Source organism: Chlamydotis macqueenii, chromosome 4, assembly GCF_036417535.1.
Source record: "Chlamydotis macqueenii isolate bChlMac1 chromosome 4, bChlMac1.mat, whole genome shotgun sequence".
In the NCBI taxonomy this organism is placed as follows: Eukaryota; Metazoa; Chordata; class Aves; order Otidiformes; family Otididae; genus Chlamydotis; species Chlamydotis macqueenii.
The window spans coordinates 51,983,257-52,010,439 of NC_141559.1; the positions used below are offsets into that span (position 1 = coordinate 51,983,257).

Consider the following 27,183-nt stretch of genomic DNA (forward strand, 5'->3'; position numbering starts at 1 on the left):
TTATTGGCTTACTGGATAATGGCAACATCTTTTCCTCTCGATTGCCTAACCTGAAGAGCAGTAAAACTAATTTTTTTTTAATATTCTGCAAAGTTAATTTCAAGCTTTTGATTAAAGAGGGTTGACTAAAACTAAGTTACACTCATGATGGATGGTCCACTTTTAGCAACATATTCTGAGAAAGAACTATGCACATTATGCTTTGAATTAATAAGAGCTTTCTTACTACAAGTTCTTGATTTTTCAATAATGATAGTAAATCTACAAATTTTGTTTAATTTAGTAATTTAAGAATAAACCCACAAACTGGGTTCAGCGATAACTGGCATATTCCAACAGGATGGTGTAGTTGCTAAATTACAAATAGCAGAAATGGTACTGTAAACTGTCCTAGACGGAAACTGGAGTGACAAACAACCACTTTTACCCCCAAAGAGACCTTGTAAGCTAATTCCCACAAGAACGAACCTTATTTACTCTTCTTTTCAACTTACACAAGGCCTTCTGAAAAGGCTACGAAACAACACAGACTCCAGTGTCACCTAGCTTTATGCCACGTTCTTAGTACAGATGCCTATAATATTATTCAGATGTGAGAGTACCTGGGAGAGATAAGAATATGGATGAAAGCCAGCTGGCTCAAACTTAAGCCAAGCAAGATAAAGATGATTATGGTGAGAAGTGCCATTGTCAGCGAAGAAAATTACATGATTTTTTCTTCATAAAATGATTTACAAGTGAGCAGAGAGACTTTTTATGTTTTACAGACAGTTTAAATCAATGCTCAGTATAGCTGCTGTTAAGCTTCAATTACATTATAGTTACATCTGATGCCTTGGACTAATATCTGTAAAAAACCTATCTCTTCAAATTAAAAGTGTGTAGAAATTACCAAACTTAAGTCCATCTATACCTGAGACTGAATTCATGCCAGCCAACTGCAAATTAAGAAGACAGTTAATTCAGAAATCTCAGCACCCCAAGCTCCTTAAATAGTTAATGAAAAGAGCAGCCCTCTCTCCCCTCTATGTCTCCCTTAGCTGCCTAGACAAGAACACCGATTGGTCTGGGTTTTAAAATTTGGTGGAATAAATAAGGACTAATAACTGCACTAATCATTCAGGAGCTCATAAATTTAAAAGCAACGAAAGAATGGCTGGGTATACTGCTTTATTCCAATGTTAATATTATTATCACTACAAATATTGCTATAAACATTGGAATAAAACTCAGATCTCTACCACCACATTTTGTTTTGTTCAAAGGCAAATGAACTCAAGCTGAGAGAGATACAAAGAAGGCCTATTTGATACCTGTGAAATGTAGGTTCTACCTTAAGAGAAAAATCAAAGACCTTGTTGTGTCTAGCCTATGCTAATTAAAACTGAGGGCTATGACTGCATTTATAAATATAACCATAAGTAAGAAGATTAATACTAAAGAAGAAAAAGCCCTATGAAAATAAAGGGACAACAGATTGGTATAAAGGGACTATGAGGAAATTTAGCTTGGAAATTAGAAAAAGTCCATCCAAGTCCTCAGGTTATTCAATAGCTTCTACAGAGAAACAGTAGGGACAAAACACTAATTACTTTTCATACGGAGCACACATTGCTTATGAAGCAAAGAAAAAGATTGTTTTACCCTGGGGGTCCGTTTCAGTTCCTTGTTCTTTTCTCATTATGATCCTGCTTATGAAGCATGGGACTTGAGACCAGAGTGAGTGGGGAGCTGCTGTATGTCCTCTAACGCCACAACCAGCAGAGCAATCACCCTCACTGTATAGGGCACAGGAAAGCCTAAGTGATCTCATTTTCTGACCCTCTTAAACGATCAATACAAATAAATGTCTTAATTATCTGAAAGCAGATCAGGAAACAAGAATCTTATTAGAATTTAAAGAACTATATGGGAATTAATTTGACAGCTCAGTGATATTGCTAGTCCTCCACAGTGATAGTGTAATATTAAAAAAGACTGACTGTTTTGGTTACCTTAAAACATTCTCAGTTTGATTCAACAGTTAAACCAATCTTTGCGTGATACTGGTTTTGTGAAGATAAGCTCTGATAACATACATAAAAAGCACATCAAGGACCTAAAGAGCAAAAGCTTAAAGGCCTCCAACTGTCATTAAAGTTGTCATATCACTGGACCAAGCCTAAATGAGAAAGGTTTCCTGAATTACTTCTCTAACTGTGAAATATTGTCACTATTACTGTTAGAAAATGCTTTGTATAGTAAGGACTGAAGAGGAGTTGATCTTCCAACTCTTTCAAAAGGTAACTTTGCTTTTATTTGGACAACTTTCAACTATCACACTGCATGGAAACAAATCCATTTCATCTGAGAACTTTCAGGTTTAAAAAAAAAAGTAATTAAAAGGAATAGAAGAAACAAAGTGCATAAAACAGGAAAATAATCAGAACAGAAATAAATAAAATAGCAGTTTGTTTATGGACCAGAGACAGAGGTTGTCTTATACCTCCGCAAGGTCTGAAAAGAGTGCTTGGCTTGTGCTACGTCTCAAAGTATCCCAATAGCTTCTGGGGACAAGGTCCTCTCCTTCTGTTTTAAGAACCTGCAGAAGTTTCAAGAAGTAGAAGTGTTTGAAAACCAAAGAATAATAAAACAACTGCTTACAGACTTTAAAATCTTTTCCAACTGATCTTCAAAAGCATGGATTGATTCTTTTGCTTCCATAGAGAAATTTCTACCCAGTTACACGACGCTTTGTAAATGAAAGGAACACTGGTCTATTACAGCTATTTGGTTATTACTCATAACTTGGCTGTGACAACAGTATCAGCAGACTCCACTTTCCCAACCAAAATAAATTAGAGAAAGCGTAAAGTGAAAACATTTAATAGTGTTGTTTTTTCTAAAAATTCTATTTTGCAATAAAATATTAATTTATATACTTATGAAATTTGTTTTCTCATTGGTGAAAAGATAAATATGACCATACAATTAGTTATAAAAATTAACTTCATCCAATAATCAGGATGACATCCTTGCACCAATAAAGAAATGCAAAACCCAAGCCTAGTAAGTCCAATTTCAACTGTAACAACTTATCAGGAAAACACTGATGATCAAACTTACCTTGTTTAAACAGAAAATAAGTGTTTTATTTCTCCAAGGAAAGAATGTTTACCTTCTTGCTCTGAAATGTTTAATTTTTGGAAGCCTGAAAAATCCTCCCTTATTAAAACAGGCCTTCTTTTAGCTTTCAATTAGTCTTGGAAGATCTATGCAATATATTTATTTTTTTTTCCCCCCAAAGAATCTAGGGGAGGTGAGCTTAAAAGACAGCAGAAGGCTATTTGAACTTGGTTAGGGTTGTGGCAACTGAATGGATTTTCCCCTTTCTATCCACAAGTCAACCTGAACTAGGTCTCCCACTTTCACGGCTCCGTACTCATGTCCATCTGGGCAGGCAAGACAAAGACAGAATGAGTTTAATCTTCTAAGTACAAATGAGAACCACTTTTTAAAACTCAGTACATACTGTTCTCATAGAACATTTACACTGCTGTGTGATGTGCAAACGCACATTGTTATCATAAAGAATACTGTACAGAGTTGAAGGTTTATTGTGTCAATGTATTTTTTTCTACATTATGTCAAGACATCATATGTACTGCTTCTACAAATTCTATTACATACTTCCTCCACTAATCAATTCAACTCAGCTCCTTCTGTAAATTGTCACCAAAGAAACATGACAAACTACTGGGAATTATACCCATGCTTAATGTATATCATACTTCTGTTTCCGTTTTGAAAAACTGTGGTTTTATCTTTCCCTTATTATGGAGTAACAGTTCCTATGTTGTGGCCGCAGTATTCTCATATATAACGCCAATCAGTCCTGAATTGCTAAACTCAAATAAATTTGTTTACTTCAGCATGTACAAGATGAGATCCTTAGCAGTTTCTCTCTTACGCTTAACTACCTCTTCTATGTTTACTGAGTCATGTAAATGAACAACACCTCATTCTTTTATGCATACAATTCTGTAATTATCTATTTTAAGTATTCACTGAATTTGTTCTCTTACCAGAGATTTACTTTAGCCAATAGAATGAGTACTTCTGGGCAGGAGCATTTTCTGTTCCTTCCATGTATCTCATCATAATTATGTTCCGGTTGGCATCTGGCCAGTGAAAGCACTCATACAATACATGCGGAAGCAGCCTTAACACACAACTGCAGTATGCATCAGAACATGACTTGAAAGAATTAAACTATGTGAGTGAAAAACCAAAAATATTTAACCTATTTAAAACATCACTGTATGCACTCTGTGGCTTATAGACCTTGACACTTGTCAAAAAATTAGAACTGTTTTGTAAGATGAAGTGAGAAGAAGGGCCCAACACAGCACTCTGGACTATCCCAGACATTTTAGGGCTGCATCTCCTTGGTCTTGAGTATCTTCAGCTCCCCAAGACATCAATGGAAACTGAAAAGGCTGCTACACTTCTTGTTTCAGTAGAACTAGAAACCCTAAATATCAGTTTTCTAGGGTGGGGGATCTGTCAGATACAGTGAATACCTATACGTCTGAGTCTCCTTTGCGTGGAGATCTCCATTCATGTAACAGGAGTGCAGAAAAGGACGGTGCACACCTGGGCATCATCTTGATAATCTGGATGTAGCTGGAGTCTAGAAGGAGATTTTTTTACTAAAGCGGCAAATTATCACATGAATAGGAAAGACATTAAAAATGTACATCTCCTCTCTGTTCCCGATTCTCTCTCCCACTTCTCAAAAATGATTGAAAATAAGCTTGCTGTCGCCTACATAATACAGGGACTATTTTCTGTAAAATCCTATTCTAGTTCAGCACTGAAAGTTCTTATCTATTTGTTCTGTAAGGAAAGCACAAAAATATGAAAGTTCTCTTCTGGTTTCTTTTTTTTTTTTGAGGGGAGGAGAGGGGAACCACAGGCATGAAGGATTCATTTGACTAATTATTACTTCACATTATACACAAGGAGACAAGACAGACCAGGATCAAATGACTCATGTAGGATGACTTAATTTACATATTTTTTTTTTTAAAGTCTGTACTTTCTTAAAACATATTTTGTCCTTTCCCTTAAAAATATTGTTTCCTTCAGTTTATATAAATAGAACAACCTTTCCTACTGGTAGGCTTGCCTGTTTCAGAACACATGCAACAAGCATGCACAATCTTTTATGCACGTAAAGATTCATCACATTTTAACTGATTAGCAAAAGTAATATACTTGACGAAAAAGATAAACATAGTAAATTTTTAATAGCATATTATTTCACCTCACTGTTGAAGACTGCATAAATTGAAAACAATTAGAGTACATACACTGTTAGTAGGAGTATGATATCCATAAAGTTGAAGACGCTGACATACAGCAAAAAAGGGCCAAGTATCACATGTCAGAATGAAGCCAAAAGGGAAAAAAAAAAAAAGACAACAGAATAGGTTAAGACAATCAGATCTTTATTTTACATAATATTAGATTTGTTTGTTTATTTCTTTTTAAAATGACAGTGAAGAAAAAATGCTTTATCTTCAATCTCATTCTGCAAGTTTTCAAAAAAGAAATACAGAGTTGCAGACATTACTCTCAGGAGATATGTTCCGTTTTGCAATCTTTACTTTTTCCAAAAGCTCTTCCTTTGGGTACAAGTTTCCTTTGTTCAGAATAAACAGTGTGTGTGTGTGATTTAACAACTGACCTACAGTTCTGAAAAGCTGAGAAGGATAGGTCTCTCTCAGTGCGAAGAAAAGATAAATTTTAATGCTCAGGGAAGGCTTAAAAAGTATTAATTATTGAAATTCAAATTCTTGTGGCTTCAGGGACAAAGACCTGAGATCAAGCACCTACGGTCCCAAAAGGATAATGGGCACTACGAGAAGCTTTGCATACGTATCAAAACATTTCTTATAATAAGGAATTTTTGCCATAAATATGCAACTTGCAAATGGACATGTTATTTTCTGCTGTGGACTTGACAGAGACTTGTCCCTGATTTTTACTTGTCCAACAGTAAAGAAGTTCCTGCTACTGCTGCCATCCTTCAGACAAGCCACCACAGACTTCTTACGCACATAAAAAATGCACATTTGACATTATATAAGAATGAGTATTCAAAATTCCACAAAAATCTATTCACATAATATAAACAACTAAAAGCATTTTGCATTGGTCATAAGCAGTATTTAATAAAAAAAAAATAAATTTGAATATAAAATCTCAAGTTCATTTGTAACTTTTCATCAGCTATTTTAAAACTAGTATGTTAATAACAAGCATCCGGATCAGCATGTCTACAGGAACAGCTTCAGTTAGTTATGAGCACAGTAGATTGGTCTTGCCACTAAGATTTCTCACTCTTCTAGGCAAGAAGAGTGGGTCATTAATATTAACTTTTTCCTGGATTTATAGACTCCAAAGGGAATCAATACTACTGTCAGAATATGTAATACAGTATTTAAACACTAATTATTCCTTTCTACAGACTACTTCAATATTTTTTTCATTAACTGCAGTTTAGACTAAAAATTACTTTTTTCTATATATAAAGTTATGCATATTCTTATAATGATATGAATTTACTGTTTTTTAAAAAATGAAAATTATTAGTGAAATATACACACACAAAATTTTGGTCTGCATTTAAGAAAACAAACCAACTACCAGCTGCAACTATTCTACTTTTACTTACCAGCATTGCACGTTTTTCTTCATCTCCTTTTCTTTCTCTCTTCTCATTTTTTTTCCTGAAAATCTCTTGTAGCTAAAAAACAAACCATTTTGTTCTTATTTAATTTTCAGGCTACTTCACAGGCATAACAATAATTCATCGTGAGGAACACTGCAAACAGTATTAAAATGCAGTTCTTCACTAAAATATCAGTGTTTCAATGATGGTTTATTGTTCACATTCATGCCTTCATGTTCTTCTGTGAGCTTAACCATCACACAGAAAAGAAAAAAATAAGTATTTTTTTCCACAAAGTAAGGCTAATAATTCCGTTTGGGAGCACAATATTAAGAACATCCTATTTAGCTTTACATTTTAGACAAACCAGCCTATACAAAAAGGAGGGGTTCCAGTATTTTTCACCATCTCTAGGCACATCCTTTCTTGTTGCGTGCTAACTAGTATCTTTTTGGCTATGTAGTCAGCTGGATAAATCTTTTTTTCATATTGTTAGTTTCCAACCAGATCAGTTCTTACTCCTGCTGGCACAAGGGAGGGGTGGAAACACCTGGTGGGGGTGAAACATTCCCCTTCAGCAGCAACAAACTACTACTCAAGAGTAATTTATCAAGTACCCTTTTTTTTTTTTTCAAGTGTCTTCAAAGAATACCTTCAGGTCTTGTAAAATATCCCTTTCACAACTTTCTCTACATTAAGAGCTTTAAACATGACTTCTGAGAAAACCTCAAATACAAGATTTAAAACATACAGATTCTTGAGCATATTTATTTTTTGAAATTATGGTATTCAGAGTAAGAACTGGTCTGTACTTCTCTTTCTTTGTAAGTATCTCTTTTATTTAGATATTTTTATTTATTGTAATGCTTATTAATATTCTCAAACCATTAGAAAAAAAGGGTCACAGTGTTCACTCTTCAAAGCAAGAGAGAGCAGTATTAGCTATGATGCTATCTATATCTCTATTAGTGAACTTCAGCTTTTCAAAAACTGCATGTGAAAATATCATACTGCCACTTGTAGCATTTGCTAATCTCAAAGTGGGCTGGAAAAAGAATAAACACTGTGGCTGACAAATTTGTCCTATCTAGACTATGGTATTTTCAGAACCAAACATCACGGCATACAGACACAACTGTGGCAGTCATTTCAAAGACCTGATTCTGCCTACCAGAAGTCTGATAAAAACCTGATATTGTAATGACATGTGCATAGAGCTCCCCAGGGATTGGAATGTGAAAGATAAAGTGTGTGTGATAAATCTGGCATGCAAATTTTCCAAAATTAATTTCAGAATACTGTATTTCAGAGAAGGCATGACTAAGACAAAGAGATCAGTAGGCTCTAGTGCAGGGGTATGACAACATTGAAATAAATGAATACAGTGTTTAGTGACTAAATAGCAAACATATTTATAAATAATGTTTTATGAATTTCCAAAATTGACTTCTGTGTTCTGCAATTGCCTACAAGGCAAATACAGACCAGAATATTGTGTGTGTCACTGTATCCATTTTTGAGTATGGGATCAATTTACAGACCTTGATAGGTTTTTTCTAATTTTTTGCAAACCTACTGGCACAAATTACTGTAACCTATGTTAACAAGGAAAGAGCCATGATAGGACATTTGACTAGATGGCCTAGAGAATTACACAGTTTGCAACCCAAAACTGTGGAAAGAAGAAAGGTAAATGAAGAGAGAGAAGTAGAAATAAAATACCTTGTGAAAAGTGAAGTGACAAGTCATCAAGTAGGAGAGAAGAGTGGCAGTAATTGAAAAACCAAAGAAGATCGGTAAAAAGCAAAGCATCCTTAGATGTATTTCCCCTGCCACAGAGGCAAAAGGAGTAGGATTCTGTTGCATTCATCATTAAAGCACTTGCTAAACTTCTGGAAATGGATCTTTTGTTCAGGAGGAGTGCTATAGGATACCAGCAAGTAGAAAAGTGAACGCAAAAAGGATCCAGGAGTACTTTCATAGCAACATTGTTTGAAACAGGATAATGAGACTGACTGCTGAAAGCAGAAAAACCAAGATCTCCTGTAACAAGGCAACACAATCCTTCTGTTCCCTGACCTCACCCCTATGACATAAGCAAAGAGGAAAGCACAAACACCATGGAATTAGTTTACAAAAACACTAAAGCTGTTATCAGAAAAATTAAGTACTTTTCAACTCTTCACTACACGTACCCTTCTCAAGAATCACATAACATCTACATAACCTACACCAATCCCTTCAAAGTCTCCTTATTTGTAAAACTGAATAGTATTAACTATACTTAGTATTAACTATACTTTCAGTTTTAGGATAGCTGACTAATCAATGGAGAAGTATTTTGCAAATGCTGGATGTAGTTCAAGTGGCAGCACTTACAGTCTCCTGCTTCCAGGTACACAGGAGATGATGCACACCGAAGCAAGGTGAGTACAGATGCCAAATGTATGTACTGGGGCCAGGTCTATTACAGATGCAGCATCATTGAATCAACTTTTATCTTCATATTCACTTTTATTTACACAGACACTATCTACCTACCTATCTATGTTAATCTTTCTCACTTCAGATCTAACATTGTCACTTACGGGTTTTGATCTAATTTTTGAAGGATCATTCACACAGAATCAAGAAGAGTTTCGGTCAGGTTTAATCTCACAGATTTGTTAAATACAGTAATAGGTGGAGAACAGTATATCTAATGTTTGAAAATTCTTCCTTCTTTCTTCTATCTAACCAGTCTGGTAACAGAAAAAGAATAAGAAGGATAAATTTTTATCAGGGACCATGAGAGAGAATAAACAAAAAGCAAGATGTGAAAAGGACTACAAAAGCATAGTTAGAAAGAAAGATGCAATATTCATAGTTAAATGTTGTCCTTGCTTCCTGCATTATATACTTATTTAACTTCATTTTCAGCATCAGTTTGTGAAAGACAGAGCATAATCAAAATCAAAATATAGTGGATGAGTTAAGATTTTTTTAAGATTTCAACTCAAGTGCCAAATTCTTCGTAATGCACAGAAGATCTCAATGACATGGGAAATAAACTAATTTTTTTTTTTTCAAAGTCTGGGCCTTTTAGAACTGTTTAAATTTCTAACCAGAAGAGAAATAAACTCTCTGCTTAAATGATTAGCAAGAGGAATTTACCGCACTGCTTTTTCCAAGCAATAAACTGAGCAAAGCTCTACTTTAAAAAATACTGTAATTTAGATTTGCAATGTAACAAAACCTTGGATGCAACAAAACTACTGCCAAGTTCAAAGCACATGAAAACTATTCAGCTCAAAGTAAATTTTACTATCAGGAATATTGTCCTTAAAAAGAAATCTCTGAACCCCAGCTTAGCAAATTGCTTCACCACATGGATTTCATGGGCTGAACTAGATATGCATGAAGTATGTTTTATTTCTTTACAAGTCTTGTCCAAAACAGATGATACTGTCACATTACATAAGTCAGTCTTTTCAGCTCACCTGAGATTATAAGCAGAATGAATTACAAAGTGAATTGGTCTCCCTGGAAAAAGATTCTTTTGCAAGTCCCTCCATCATTAAATAATTCTGCTGACCATTGACATAGCAATATTACTTTAATAGCCTAATTATCTGTGAATGTAGTAGCAATTAAAAAGAACAAAAAATGGAATTAAGCTTCCAAAATAATTATATACAACACACCCATGCACTGTAATAAGGAGCTACTATTTACAATTTACATTATATTTATTATTTACATTTAATAAGGCAAATAAACAACTACATCCAGTGAAGAATAGCTCGTGTTCTCATCGTTATTGACTTTATCATGTCTCAATCCAGACAAAAAAAAAAATAAATTTGAAGATTACATCAAAATATTCAAAGACTGAAAATATACATACCACTAAGAATTCCTTTTTGTCCACCATCTCATTGCCATCAGTATCAAACATGTTGAAAGCAATTCTAAAACCCGCATGTGGCTCTGCCAAAAAAAAAAAAAAAAAACAAACAAAACCATTCAATTATTTGCTTGGAAAGAAAGCAAACATAAAACTCAAACAAATTATTTGGTGTCTGTTTAAAACAGCCATATTCTCAACTTATTTAAATCAGTACATTTGTGTACATAGTAAATACAAATAATAACATTTGTAAAACAATATTATCCATATTACGAAAACAGAAGGCATGCTCACAAATTCATACATTAGGGGAAACAGACAGTAGAAACAGAATATGAAATATCCAAGAAAAATATCTCAAAGTAACGGCTAGATGGGTAGTTAAGAGTGTTAGTTCATAACTACAGTCCATTTTATGTTACAAAACATAAATTTGTAGGAAGTAATTTTTCTATGAAAACACAGTGTTCTACAAGACACTTTAAAAAGTTTTGCAAAAAAGGTACAGGACGGAACTTTTGATCAAAACAAATCATATGTTGAAGAGACCCAGAATTTTCTTGTTTATATGCTTGGAGTCATTGAAATTTGAAATCACGTTAGAATTTTAAATTATTTCCGAAACATGGGGACTTTGAAGGTAACTGTAAGTTAAGTCTTTAGGCAACATTTTGGTGATACTCAAATGATTTGCAATATGGATGAATTATGGCGAAAAATTAGTCCAAGTAAGAAAGAAATGATGGAAGACTATCCATCAATCCAGCAGTTAGCGATTGTAAGGGTTCAGAGTCAAGTTCCTGCTCTATATTCATAACAAGAATCCAGAACATGTCTGAAAAAAAAGTAATGAATCCAATAGAAATGTTTTAATTACATACAAATGAAAGACAAGTAGAACACTTTACTCCTTCCCAAAAAACACCTCTTAAACTATCAAAAAAAAGTCTGTATCAGGCTTAGTTTACTCTAAGTTATTCTGTTTTGGTTTTATGGGTGGTAGAAGAAGAAATATTCAATTTTGTTAGTGTTTTCTAACACAAATAAACATTTATGCACTAATGGGTGAAACAAACCAGTAATAATCTATATCCCTCTCTTCTCCCTATATTCAGTATCCTTTATGAACTTCAGTAAACTCAGCTAGAAGTTTTGTAGGAATTTCAAAGAAGAAAAGAAACTCAAGCTCTTAACTGGAGTTTAGCTGAAGTGTGTGGCTCAATTTTCTCAACATTTAGTAAAAGGAGTTCTAGATAATAAAGCACTTAAACATAACACAACATTCCAGTAGGACAGGAGAGGTTCAAATGCACACAGAGATGCACAATACATTTTTTTCCATGTTTGGATATGGGGGTGGAGGGAGGAAGAGGAAAAAAAAAGTACTTAACATACAGCAAGGCATTCAGAGCTTAGAAATTTGTAAGGAAGTTTTGGTTTTTTTTCCTCCAAAAATACTTACTTGTTAAAATACATAAGAGGAACAAATATTCTGTGTAAGATATCACACCTGAAGATAAAAAAAATGCCATATTAGTTTCACCTTGTCCTCACATATTAAAGTTGAAAATACTAAATCTATGCATAAGAAAGAAAATTTCTATACATATGCATATGCATATTCATACTTGTGTGCACGTGACCGTATTCAACCTGGTCAATGAGTTATTTCTCTAAAACATTGATCTATGGGTTGGAGTTTTTTGTTTGGGTTTGTTTTTGACGATTTTAGGGGAGGCCTGCATTAAATATGGCAAATAAACAACTACAGTCAGTGGAGAATGGCTCACTAAACAGAAGCTGGCTAGATTCTTAGAAGCTAACAAAAACTACTTATTCAATTTCCTTTCAAAAAAACCCACCAATAATTCATGACAACACTCTCTAACAGTATGAGAACATTTACTCTGAGAACATTAATAGTGCTCCCTCCTGATATATACCTTTTGAATACGGTTCTTGACTTTAATACATGCTTTGTAAGTGCATGTCCTATATTAATTTAAAACCTGGTCTCATGTTACTTATGAAAGCATAGATCTGGGCTTTTGAGTTGTCTTTATATGCACATTTTCATAATCACCACCTGAAATTTACATTAAAACTCTTACTAAATGAATGTATAAATTTTGTTAAATATTTTTAAAGCCTGTTAGAGACATTTGTTCTATCTCTTCTTCCACATTCAGAAGATCTGTAAGGAATACATTCCAAGCTTTTCATCTTCTGTTTGATGTCAAAAGGCAATCAGTTGGAATGGCACTTCCTTTTCTCTTCCAAAGTGATCAAGGCAAAATTTAAATTAGAGCTGAAGCCAATATCCAAATAGTATGTCTGGTATCACAAGCTGTACTTATGCTATTCTAGCTCTGGGGTAAAGAGATAACCTTGCACAATGCCCACAGTACAAACGAAGAGAAGCGCCTTACAGTTCAGTAAGAACTGAAAACAGTGACTTGCAGCTCTCCCAAAAGCCCTTAGCTCTAACAATCTTCGAGGCAGAACTAGCAAAACTGATTTCTGATTTCTAACCAACTGATTTTTTCTATCCTCCAAAACCAAAAGTGTTAAGTCAGTCCACTCCAATATCAGACTGTTTCAAAAGAGCAAAAAAAAAAAAACCAAAAAAACCTTATTTAGATGCCTGAGAGTAAAGATGTCTATCAGCTGGGATTTCAAAAGTTGCCGACTGTCTCCTTGATTTCAGTCCAAGTCAGGTGCAAAAGTTTTTAGAAAAACATACATCTTTGGATGTTCAAATATCTTTTTAATTCTGACTTAACTGAATATGTAACAAACTATGTAAACAGTCATCTGATTTTTTTTTCACTGAAAAACCTGTACAATTAAAACTCAAAACATTGTATCGTTTTTGTGGATTTTGCAGTTATTGAACACATTTAAAATCAGTACTTCCAACACAGCCAAAGTAAGAAACCTTCACATTTTCTACTAATATTTAGAGCATAAGAAGTTCTAAATTAATTCTGTCATAAAATAACACTCAGGAGGGACTTTCTGCCCTCTTGAATAGCTGAGATATAAAATCTCAGCTATATTTCTCTTGGATCTGTCCAAATGCCTCCTCAAACCTTTGATCATACAATACTCCTCCCCAAAAGCCAATTGTTCTGAAAGAGGAGCACCTTCAAGAGAATCAGGTCTGCTATGCTCAAACACAAAAGAAAAAAACAGCCAACCAGAGACCTCCACAGATATCACAGAGATTGGAATATAAAGACAATACAAAAGACAGACAGTTCACTAAATTGTCTTTGGAACCAAATCACATACTAGAAAGAATCACTAAAACCCTCAGCCTTTAGCAGCTGAAACACTGCCCGCCCAACTTCCACTCCATTCATGGGGGAAAAAAAAAAAAAAAAAAAAAATATTTTCCCACCTTTTGATCCATGAGCAAATTTAAGTCTTTAGAACCAAGATTTTACTACTGCTAATTGATCTAGTTAGGAAGGCTACTAAGTATTTTTAATACCACCTACTCTTTTCCTCAATTTCCACGTAGCTCCACACTAAAGACTAGCAAAGATTAAATGCAGGCATGTAAGTAACACATGCTTTATGCTTTATCTTCTTGATTTTATACAGCAGCTTGCAGAAATTAGTTTTCAAAGGCCTGCTTGAATCTGTTTGGACAAGCAGTTATCAAGAAATCAGATACCTCAAAGGTTCTCATTCAGTGATGTAAAATGTTCTTTAATAGCCTGTCAATAAATGTAAATATGTATTTTTGTTTGTTTGATGACACCTTCTTTGTTGTAAAACAGAGGAAGAAAGTGCAATTGTCAAGTAGTCCATCACAGGTATGAAGGGTGCAATATAAAAAGGCTTTGAAAGCTTTTTCTCCTTTTGTTTGTACTGGTATATGGTAGCTGTAGACAGACAGTTCCGGTCGATTGCTCTGAGTGGTATGGGAGAGAGGCTCTGAAATGAGGATTGAAGGGAAAGAAAATCATACACTAAGATCAGAAAGAAGAGAGGGAGGTCACTCAAGGGTAAAACAAAAATAAAACGTAAGGGTAACTGACATAATCTATGTGGCTCATCTGATTTAAATTAATCTGTGGCAAAATTAATCTGTGGACATAGACTTTTGCTGCTTGCTTCATATTACAATGTACATGTTTTAAAGAAAATGAGTAAATTAATCTTGGAGTTTTCATGTCATATACTAAATAAACACTAAATTAGAATTAAGGAGACCTGAATCCTATTCTCATTCCTTTCACTGGCTTACTGAATTACCTTATCAGTCACAAGAGCCATCATCTTTTCTTATATTATCTATAAAATGGGATGATGGAAATCTAAGGAAATACACTGCAAAGATATGCCAGTTTCTGCCTCTCTGGCGCTCTGGCTGTGGACTCAGGGAAAAAAGTGAGTGCCTGCGTGCACTAAAGATTCGAGCCTGGGCCCCTCCTCTGAGGGTAGGTGCATGCTTACTCCTTTAAGAAATTTGAGCTGCATTTGAATTAGATTCATCAATTACATGCACATATTTGATTGGAATTTTGTTGCTGGTGTGCTTATTTTAAACATTCATAAAGTGTCTTTATTTTATAGCAAGTAATTGTGGCTGCTTTTAAAAATATTTCAAATGCTCCAACAGACCTCTGCCATTCTGAATATAAGCAAAGGAATATGTGGATTATTTATCATAAATAGCTTTTAAATGTCTGTATACAAGCCATCATAGGTTTTTTTGTTCGTTTTGTTTGTTTGTTTGTTTTTGAAGTGATAGAGCTTATCAAGAAAGAAAAAAAAAAGAAAGATACCAAGAGTGGCTCTTGGTTCTTCCTTGACCAATAACATGAATTTTAAAAGCTATCAAAGCTCTCACCTGCAGAATTTAAAGGGATATATAGCATTTCTGAAACTGTCTCTTTGTGTTGTGAAGAAAATGCTTATTCAGTGAAATAAGATACCATTACTGTCTTTAAAAATAATGATATAATTCCAGCTATTAAAAAAAGTAAAGAGATATCACGACTTTATTTGAATATTCTATCTCTGGTCTAGAGACCATTTTTCATTACAACAAACTGAACCTGAAACATTCAAACATCAGCTTAAAAAACCCTAAGATAGTGATTCACTTAAAGAGGTTAACTGCTAGATGGCATGATTAAACACTGTAGAGACTAAAGGGAGCTTTTCCATGCTATAAAATGTAGAAAGCAACAAATACTTGGTATCTTTTTGAAGATGTGTCTCAGATTAAAGTCCAACATCACTTTAGCCGCAAAAAAAAATAATACAAGTGATAATTTGGTTCAGGAAAATAAATTCATATCCCTCACCTTTGTCATTAAGATTACGGAAAAGTTTGGATGATCCTTTCCAAACTGGTGGTGTCTCCATAAGGATCTGATTCAGTTCCTAAAAAATAAGGTTTAAAAACATAAAAGTATATATTTAAATATTTAATGAAGTAGTTAACAGATTATGAGTAAATGTTAGGAAATCAACATAAAAGACAAGGAACTGCATGCAAATCTACCAGTTAATTTAACTTCGGTTTACCACAATGACTTTAGAAGTACTCAAGCACATATATAAATTTTGCACTCATGTGTATTCCAAGAATTGCTCATCTGCATGAGTAGTAATTGCAGAGTTGGAGAGAGACAGGTAACATATTTGTTGCTGAAATTACTTGCCACTGCTCATATTCACTGAAGCCATGGATAAGTCCCCTGGGATTTCAGTAAGGTTTTTATACAAGCTCCAAGTAACTGTTCTTTTAAAACACTCAACCTGAACTAAAGCAAACTTCACCCATGAATATGAATGTACTTTACTTAAAATACAGAGATACAGACAGAGTCTTTTCGCAGTTGTACAAATGTTTAAAAAAAGAAAAGAAAAAAAAAAAAAGAGGCACTTAAACATTACAAAAGGTAGAGAGTAGCATAAGTATTCCAGGCAGCTTTGGATACACCTGTTACTCAGTCAGATATGAGCTGAGGAAGGAACTGACAGAGGCTTGAGAAACTCAGTAAGTCCAACATAACAGGTACAGCTACTCAAGTATCTTTGAGATTCTGAATTCAGTTGAGTTTGAACTGACAAAAATGAAGAAATTTAAGTCTCTCTCCCTCTTTTTTTTTTTAAAAATAAAGATTTTGAAACTCTAAGTTTACATCATGAAAGAAAGTAACTGTATCAAAATCTATGATTACAAGATAGCACAGGAATTACTGCCCACCTGCTTTGAAAGGGATCGCCACTTTTTAGCACCTGTAACAAAAGATAAAGTTATGAATGCACAGAATTTAGTTATGCTAACGTGGTGTCATCAAAATTAGACTGTATCTATACTGTGTTTTCTAGACAAAGAAGAGGTATTTTCCCTACTTTATGAGGCTGATCTTCAACCTGGTTCCAAGAAATTATCTTTATGTTAGTAAAAAAAAGATAATTAGCTTAATATATACCTAAACTCTTAATTTTAAAGAACTAATTCACATGTATAGGTTTTAATCCAACTGTGCTTTGGTGAGAGAAAAGACTTTCTACCTCCAAAATACACCATTAAAACATTAAACAGGAAATAGAGGGCATTCATCTTATCCTGTGGTATCAATCCTCTGAAATGATTATTTAGTTTAGTAGTATTACCATGCAGATTGTAGGGAAACCTGGATTCTGGCCCTTGCTTCCGGGACTACTCATACCTTTTAAAGCAAATACAGAAAAAAAAAAAAATCCTTGGAACTACAGCAGGTTGCTAAGACTCCCTTCAGCCCTTCCTACCAACTCAAATTCATGCCTCCTCTGTCAGGCTCAATTTTTTCCTAAGTAGTTTTAACAGAGGAACTGAAGAGAGCCTCCAGTTTCAGAACTGGAACTGCTCATTAGCACTGAAAACTGATGAGTAAGACTGAGCAGATGCTTGCTTCCCATTGCCTTACATGACAGGCTCCAGGAGCATATATACACTCGACAACAGTTGTTCACAACCATCCAAGAATAAAAAAATTGAGGTTCATCACTACCCTCTCAAGACAAACATTTGCACAGATCCAACATTAAGATAAAGCACTGTGAATATCAGAATTCACAAAGGTACAAGAAGTACGTGGTCAAATTCATAACTTTTCGGTTGGTCAAGGCTAACTTTTATAGAGCAAAACGCTGTGTGCTATTAGAAATCCCTTCCTCACAATGAACTCCATGCTCCATTAAATAATTATCACAATACAGAAGCTCTTCACTACGGTATTTCATTAGTTCACAGTTAGAAACTCACTGAAATTTTAGTTTCATATCTTGGTAAAGGTGAGCACCAAGACTGTCCGCAAATCCCACTCTGACTATGGTGAGGTTATAGAATCACAGAGTCATAGAATCACAGAATGGTTAGAGTTGGAAGACCTTCAAAGGTCATCTAGTCCAACCCCCCTGCAAGGAACAGGGACATCCCCAACTAGATCAGGTTGCTCAGAGCCCCATCCAGCCTGGCCTTGAACGTTTCCAGGGATGGGGCATCTACCACCTCTCTGGGCAACCTGTGCCAGTGTTCTACAGCCCTCACTGTAAAAAATTTTTTCCTAATATCCAATCTAATTCTACTTCCCTCTACTTTAAAACCATTACCCCTCGTCCTATCACAACAGGCCCTACTAAACAGCCTCTCCCCATCTTTCTTGTAGGCCCCCTTGAGGTACTGGAAGACCGCTATCAGGTCTCCCCGGAGCCTCCTCTTCTCCAGGCTGCACAGCCCCAACTCTCTCAGCCTGTCCTCATAGGAAAGGTGCTCCAGCCCTCTGATCTCGTGGCCCGTTATATCAAGCAACATCATAGCATGAGCTAACAGATTTTTATATACTTTTCAGTTTAATTTTTAAATGTCAATGAAAGTCTTGTCTCAAAATACTAAATAAAACCCCCCAAACCAACCTCATTTTACATACAAATTGATACATGTTTATGAATACCATAAAAAAAAAAACTTGGGGAATATATAGATCTAACTTTCTGATTAGATAATTTCCCAGTCTCATGCCTTATATCTAGATTTTCTTTCTAGACAAGCAAGTGAAGATTTATGTCTATATAGACACCTCTTACAGCTCAGTATTAGGCTAAAATTACTATAGTCAGAGCTAAAAGGGAACAACATATATTTCCTCTTTTTTTAATTGGCTTTCTAAATACATAAACATATATTTAGATGATAAAAATGTATCAAGTATGACTGTTAAAAAAACTATATTTTCCCAAATGAAAGACTGTACCATAAAGGCAGCAGCAACAAGTTAACTATAGCATTTATTTTATATTTTTTACAGTAACTGCCTGGAGTCAAAAGTTACATTTTATACCATATTAGTTAGTGTTTAATCAAAAAAGGAAGTTAACACCCTCTTGACTTTTGTAGGGTTTACAAGATTTCCAAAGTAAATCAATCACAATAGACGCATTCACTCCATCACAAATCTCATTCAAGTCTAGTATTATTAGCTTTTCTGTAAAGCAGACATTTATTACTCTTCAAAGGGCATTTTTACTTCTTGACAAAACTCAAGACCTTTCTAGTCTTCATCCATAAAAAACCCCAGGTCTGTGTTCTTTTTCTTTCTGCAAAATATAGATGCTTTAGTATGTTAGCCTGAATTGACTTAATTATTTACAATTTGCAACTTATTTACAAAATGATGCAAAAATACAAAAGGAGATGTTTAGAATGTATTATTTCATTCAGAAAATACCTTCCTTAAACTTACTGCTTTCAATAGAGCAAGACAGAAAATCAAGACGTGCCCAAACAGACAAAGCAGTACTTTGACAAAGCTGTAGTATAAAGGTTAAAATGAATACAGTCAGAGATCAGAATATGGAAGTGGTAATACCTGCAGGTCATCCACTTCATCTGTCACTTCCTACTTGTCAGCCTTCTGTCCAAATGTCCCAGACAATATGACTTCCACTGTAATGAAGTCATCCACTTCTACTCAGTTACAGCCTCTTACACTATCCCTTAAAATAATTACCTCAGTCATGTAATCTTATACTAGTCTACAAAACTAAAGGACATACAGGTTAGTTTTGCTTTCAGTGACATCCCTGCATGCATGGGAAGGATCTGTATACAAACAAGGTTTGCTACAGTGAACTCAGAAGGGTGCTTGACTGTTCATGCTCCTTTGGCATGAGACGAACAGAACGTCCTTGTGAGCCTAACGGTTTTTGGGTTGGTTTGGTTTTCTTTTGTTTTTATAATCTAAATACTTGCTGCAAGAGAGTAGGAAGCATAAACGTCATTAGCATGGAAAAATCTTAATAGCAAAGCATACATACAGTGTGGTCAAACTAATCAAACTGTCAGAAAATAGAGTGAAAATGAAATGTTTATCTGATGTACATGGCACAAACGCTTCACGACCATACATGCCGAAATCCAATTCCAATAACACAAAAAGGAAGATATGGATTTCTGGGCAGAGGAGGCAGATACAAAGTGCTGATGTGTATTTGTATTAACTTCTGTGATAAGGAATCTGCTTCCTCTCTTTTAACTGCAGAGTGAAAAAAGAGAATGAAGATTTGCTTTCTGGTAAGAGTTTCAAAGTTTTGCAAGTTTTCACCATCTAAGTTCTATCTTCCGTCTTCACTGTTACAATGAGATTGTATCTTTATTCAAAAGTTATGGAAGTTTTGATCACTGATGTGCCATGGCTGAATTCTTTCCTCTTGTTTCATTACTGTTAAGAGAACAAAGGGGAAAAATCTAACATCTGCACAGAGCTTTAAGCTTTCCTCCTTTTAGCTGCTTTTGACTGTTCTCTACACTAGCTTTGTGCTGTAGACTTTAGGAAGAAAGACCTAAGGAGAGTTATGAGACATGTCACACCTGAGCAAAGATATTCACTTTCCCCAGAAGTTCTGTGCTGCTACCAATGCACTGCAAGCCTGAGGGCCAGGAAAACAAACAAGATCAGAAATGGATCGCCTTACTATTTAGTCACTCTTTGATACTTAAAGCAAAAAAAAAAAAAAAAAAAAAGTGAACTAAAGCTGATAGTTTATTTTTCATTAATTTAATTAACACACAGTGGTAACTCTGGCAACTTTTAAGTGTAGTAAGTGCATCCCCTGGGGGACTGAAACTCTTATTCAAAGCATGGTATTTAGAGAGCCATGATAGGGTTATAAAATCTCTGTAGGGCAAAAAACTCCCAACATGATAGCAGGTGACAATTTAAGATGGCAAAAACTGCAAAACAATGTTATCCTAAATTATTTAGAGAACTCATATCTTGCCTGCCTATTTACGCAGAAACTATACAGAGGAGGAGGTAAGAGTTGCACAGCAATACTGCCCTGCTCAGAAAGAAACTATAACTGTAACTGAGTCAATGCAAATGGTATGAATGAACTTCTTGTCTTTCATGCCTGTTAAGCTGTCAGTGACTTCTGAGACAAGAACGTTTAACTAATGACTAGCATACAGATGTTTACAATCTAGTAACAATCAGGATACTAATTGTATGCACTTGGATACCAATAAAAATAGAAATCTGGAAGACGCAGTACCTTTTTACCACAATCAGAAAAGAAGTAGTAATCAAAAGCAAATGGAAAAACAACATAGACCACTGGCATTTTCCCTAGCAATTTATCAATATAAAACTCCTGCTTACGTTTGGGTTCATCATTTGTGACAGCCTGAATGAAGTCATATGGAGTCATATATAGCTGTCCTTCAAATTCTAAACTGGCAAACCTACGAAACCGTTGTTCCCGAGGAGTTGCATAAAGGTGTAAATCTTCAGGGTCTGATCTGTTTTCTGTAACCTTCAAAGACAGAAGGAAACAATTTTAATATATGAAAAAAGTTTTGGTTTACAATTACCACTGCCATTCACCATAAAGAAACTGTAAATGTAAAGGTGATAATTGGTAAAGTCAAATTCATCCAAATATTTTTTGTATGGTAAGAGCTGAAACTACAATCAGGATTTCACTGCTATCCTTTTCAGTCTTCCACAATTTTAGCAATAAATCTTTATGCATTAAAATTGTTGGCATAACCAAAGCTCCAGAAAAAAAAAAAGGGAAAAAAACAATAAAAATTAAAAAAAAAAAAGGGGGGGGAAAAAAAGGGGGGGGGAAAAAAAGGGGGGGGGAAAAAAGGGGGGAAAAAAAGGGGGGGAAAAAAAGGGGGGGGGGAAAAAAGGGGGGGGAAAAAAAGGGGGGGGAAAAAAAGGGGGGGGAAAAAAGGGGGGGGGAAAAAAGGGGGGGGGAAAAAAGGGGGGGGAAAAAGGGGGGGGGAAAAGGGGGGGGAAAAAAGGGGGGGGAAAAAAAGGGGGGGGAAAAAAAGGGGGGGGAAAAAGGGGGGGGAAAAAAAGGGGGGGGAAAAAAGGGGGGGGAAAAAAAGGGGGGGGAAAAAAGGGGGGGGAAAAAAAGGGGGGGAAAAAAGGGGGGGGAAAAAAAGGGGGGGGGAAAAAGGGGGGGGAAAAAAAGGGGGGGGAAAAAAAGGGGGGGGAAAAAAAGGGGGGGGAAAAAAGGGGGGGAAAAAAACGGGGGGGAAAAAAAGGGGGGGAAAAAAGGGGGGGGAAAAAGGGGGGGGAAAAAAGGGGGGGGAAAAAAAGGGGGGGAAAAAAGGGGGGGGGGAAAAAGGGGGGGGGAAAAAAGGGGGGGGAAAAAGGGGGGGGAAAAAAAGGGGGGGGAAAAAAAGGGGGGGGAAAAAAAGGGGGGGGAAAAAAAGGGGGGGGAAAAAAGGGGGGGGAAAAAAGGGGGGGAAAAAAAGGGGGGGGAAAAAAAGGGGGGGGAAAAAAAGGGGGGGGAAACTTAGGCTCTTCAATCAGAGAAAAAGAGGCAACTTTAATTCATGGAAACCCATGTAACTTCAGCAGTCAAACTTTAACTCTGCTAAAATAATTTCAGTTGTCTGAGCAGAGAATGGAACAACACTTTTTAAAAATTGCTTCTTAGTGTAGAGCAAAGCTGTTGACAATAATAGGGAAGAAATCTCTATAATATATTCCCGTGAAATCTTCTACAGATACTGCTATTTTGAATACTTAATGCATTTAAAGCTACCATACTTAGGGGGACAGAAGAGAATAGCATAATTATTCCTGCGAAGTTACAGAAGTACTATATGGCATTAAGTTCACACCACATGAGAGTTTACAGATGTCAGGAGTTTCCAGTATATCTACCATCCAGCTGATTTACATGTAAGTGTTCTAAATTATCGCATCTTTTTGTTTCACTGTCAAACTTTTTAACAGAAAACATGCTACTGCTATCTGAAGAAAACTTTTTTTTTTAGCCCATAATGAGGCAAGCTCCTCTGTGGAATCAGTACCTTAAACAAAATTTAATTATCTTGAACGTTTTTTCAGAGATTAAAAAAACAAACCCAAACTGTTTCATAAAAGGAAGAGCAATGATACAGCTAACTTCTCAGTATGTTAAAGTAGGAATGCAGCATTTTATCAATGAAATATCCCAAGCTGCCACTCTCCTCACTATTCTTGTAATTTCATACAGCATCCTTAAAATTCTTCAGGTGTCAAACTAAGGAAAGGTGACAAACATCACATGGTTTAACTAATGTCTATGTTTTCTTTTAAAAACTAAGAAAATGGCCAAATACATTTTGCTTTTCAGAGAAGCATCTAAACTCAAAGAGAAGTTGGGAGATGTCTGCAGTTGCTCTCCACTAAGAGATAACAGTCCTCAACTACAAATGGAAACTGGTTTTCCAAAACCTTTCTAAGAATAGCTTTCAGGTTTGTACTGGGAAGTCAAATATCTGGGCTCACTTTCCTTCTGCTTTCCATACAATGTCCTTTAAAAGTAAAACAGTAGTCAGACTACTGCAGTAAAACAAAATTTTATGGCCTCAGTTGTAACTAAGAGATTAAACTATGCTTGTAAAATACACACATTAAAAAATGAATGTGTCTAGAAGAGGTCAAACACTTTCTATTTGGAAAAACCAACCAAAAAAAAATATATGTATAATCATAATGTAACACAAGACTCGCAATTTCTTGAATTTATAAATGGAAGTCTTAGTACTTCAACACTTTATCTAGGAAATTTTAACCAGCCTTCCAGAAGGAAAAAAGACTACTGACTGTGTAGTTCTCTCTCCAGACTGTCTCTAATGTTTTTGAAATTATTGCTTCTACTGTGTATGCGTGTGAAAACATTTCATTTCAATTGAAAAAACTGTCATAGAAAATAAGATCAACAGAAATGCTTATACAACCATTTAATTTTCAGTAGACTGTTCTACATACAAATATTCTGCACTTCTGCCTGAGAAGCAGCTTTAAACCTGATCTTTGGAGTTTTTTTTAGAATTTTCAAACGATTAGCAAATTAAATATGAGGAGAAAAAAATAAAGTCTAACAGCCACACCAACAAACTCACCTTAGAATGAAAGAAAAAAAACCTGACTTCTCTTCTGGCATACCCACATGCAAACCAAAGTATTTCTGTCCTATCTCACTGCTTGATTATGGCCCTACTGATCCTTCAGCAGTCCAGCAGCATTCAAGCTATGCCTTCACGTGGGATTTACAAGACTCAGTTGTTTTGGTAAAGCTTGTAGCAACATAACTGATTATCCCTGTATTTGACGTTTAATAACCTATCTTTTTTTGATACATATCTTATTTTACAACTACTACAAACATGCTATTAAATACATGCAGGTCGTAAGCATAAGTAATAAAGTAATATTTCTGCAAAGTCAATTTTCAGAAAAGAAACATGCAGTATGTATAATTGATTGTAACAAATCATAATCAATCATACATAATCAGGAGAATCTGTAGATAATGTTTCACTCAAGAAATAACATCTTAGTTTTCACCACTGTTAGTATTTGGAGAGCGTGTTGATTTTTTGCACTCTCAAGAAATTCACACTATCTCGGGTACTACTGCTTAGTATTTTGCTTGAGATACTTAGAAAAGCATTTGCTAAATTCTCAGACACATATTTCAACATTATGTTAAGTACTGTATGCTACTATAAGTATAAAATGACATACTGCAAACATGGAATTTCCAAGACACACTTAAATTTAACCATGCCATTACTCAGGTCTGCAAAACCTTAATTTCTGCCTCATTTTAGCCAATCTACAGTTTCCTCTGACCACACAGCAATGCCAACATTTGCCAACAATGCCCTGGCTCAAAGTCATTGCAACTTGGTATGAATGCAGCCTGCCACCAAAAAGAGCAGCACCTCCCTAAAGCCTCAACACCCTGCATGCCCTTGCTCTGGCACTTCATGTTCATTTTTCCAGGCATCAAACTGCATAAGGGAACTTGCCTGTCTGCAAACTTTTTGGTTTGGCGGTGTTACTTTTAGCCAGATAAATGCCTGGATCTACTCCACAAGAACAGTTATTTGTTTCAAAACGTAGGCCACAGGAACTTGCAGCTTATGGAAAAGAAAAGATCACCTGTTCCAGCAGCAAGCTCCACCTACTTCAAGTTAAAGTGATGGGAAAACTGCAAGTTTAAGCATAATTTTACTCTAAGGAATAGAAATATCACTTTATTTTGAACTTTGTGGTTTTATTTGAAAGAATCAAACCAAGTTGTTTCTGCTATTGATCCAACACGAATTTAAACAACTGTATATAGGGCTTAATGTATATCAGATCACTGGTTCATACACTAAATGTCCAAATAAAAGCAAGGTTTGGCTGTGGAAGACTCCAGCCACACACCTCAGCAAACTGACAAGTAAAACCATCTTTGGGAATAATATTTTTGTCCAAATTTTTTGCTCAGACCTTTCCTTCTTCTATTACTGCTCACCAATTTATGTAACATACAGCAACTTTAAGTCTCTTGCATAAAAGCTTTAATTATCAGGAACTAATCAATATGCTAATTAAAAGCCAAGCTATTCTAAAGCACGACCTCAAGTTGCACCTCTTCAGGCACTCATTTAAGAAATTTGTCTCAACGCATAACTATGAAACATCTCCTCACCATTAGCACATCATAATTCAGTGATGCAAGTATAAGAATCTTAATGACACCAATTGCTCTCAATCTGCTCTCAACTGACTGACTTCATATTTATGCCCAGGTTAGGCAATCTTATTGTAGCAGCATTAGTATCAAATACAATGGACACATGAACAAGACACAGAAAGTAGATGCTGAATACCTCAGGGAAGGTACTGTTCATGAAAGAATGAACAGGATTCAATAAGATTCTAATTTCTATTTGAAAGCTTATCCAGACTAAATCTCTCTATAATTATCAACAATCTTCAAAAACCATGAAAGTACATCTCTTTGAGAAAAAAAAAAAAAAGGGGGGGGGATTTTTTTTTAATGCTTCTGTTTACTAAACCTCTTGGCAATCCTGCCTACTAATTACTATGATCTTGTCTTCTCTGTCTTTTAAAAACTGGACACTGCCATTTCCTTCAAGCAGAATGTCATGAATCTCCCAGCAGCAGTATTGTCTTAATTTCAGGCATAGCAGGTTAGCTCTGGTTTACCTGCACAAGTGCACTGGCCTGCTTTTAGGGGAAAAAAAAACCCCACAGCTGAAACCAAGAACCTAGCTGGTAGCCAGAACTTCCATCCTTCCAACTTCACAACTCATGAAGTAAATAAAAAGAGGCAAGACTGAAGCTCATCAGTATTCACGAACAATATATTATCTTTACCCTATTCTCAAAAAAAAATCTCAAAAAAAGTGTTAATTGTTGTAATCAAACAGCTCATGATCATGGTTATCATCCTTCTGCCCTTCCTCCCCCAAACTCTTGTACTATGTTGCTCCATATTTCACCTTCCATCCCCTGCCCCCTGTGCCACCTCCCTTGCAGAAGGACTGCAGAGGGAACACAACACCTTTCTGGGGTACTGCTATGCGTGGTCTTGGCTTCCATCTGCCTTCAGCAAAACCAGCAACAGAGACTGAGAGGCTCTTCTAAGCTCAGTCTAAATCAGCTGAGGATAAAAAAATGATCTTGGCCTATTTTTTTGCTGTTCCCTAACACAGAAATGTATATACACATACCTATTCCTCACACAGAGGAGACATTTCAAAGCACTTTCTAAAATGGATTAAATGGATTCAGCACTTATACGCAAACCACCACCCAGCAAAGGAAATTAAGGAAAATATTTCCCATAAGAAAGTCCATTTTAATATCAGCTTATCAAAATAAGGTAAGTAAAAATTAAATTGAAGACGAAGTAGTAATTTGGCAGGGTACTTCTCTGAATGGAGAGTATCACTCTTCAATTACATGTGCTTCCACTGTAAATCCATGCTACAAACATATTACAAACAGCCTAAAATATCTCCAAAAGGCCTCCAAAGTTTCAAATTCACTATGCAAATGAAAATATGATGATAATGCTCTCTCACTAACATATTTCAATGACTTAATATAATTCCTAAAACCTATTTTCTAGCAGTACTGCATTTAGAGAGGGCCATCTAAAGCTGCACCACTGTAATGCGTGTCACAGAGTAGCAGGCCTTTAGATGAAGCTCTCTGTTATGAACACTCAACATTTTTTAGTCTATCAACCTTAA

The 27,183-nt window shown here is 35.5% G+C and overlaps 1 protein-coding gene across 2 annotated transcripts in view; it reads right to left on the reverse strand.

Annotated features, from left to right (window-relative positions):
- The window catches only part of MICU3 (mitochondrial calcium uptake 3), a 58,160-nt gene that overhangs the window by 23,196 nt on the left and 7,781 nt on the right, over positions 1–27,183 (reverse strand). For both annotated transcript variants that reach the window (XM_086747341.1, XM_086747343.1), the window contains exons 2-9: positions 21,278–21,431; positions 16,840–16,871; positions 15,932–16,010; positions 12,070–12,117; positions 10,605–10,687; positions 6,722–6,793; positions 5,355–5,393; positions 2,486–2,581 (exon numbers count right to left, since the gene is read on the reverse strand). In XM_086747341.1, the coding sequence (XP_086603467.1) occupies positions 2,486–2,581; positions 5,355–5,393; positions 6,722–6,793; positions 10,605–10,687; positions 12,070–12,117; positions 15,932–16,010; positions 16,840–16,871; positions 21,278–21,431 (603 nt within the window). The remainder of the gene's footprint in view (positions 1–2,485; positions 2,582–5,354; positions 5,394–6,721; positions 6,794–10,604; positions 10,688–12,069; positions 12,118–15,931; positions 16,011–16,839; positions 16,872–21,277; positions 21,432–27,183) is intronic.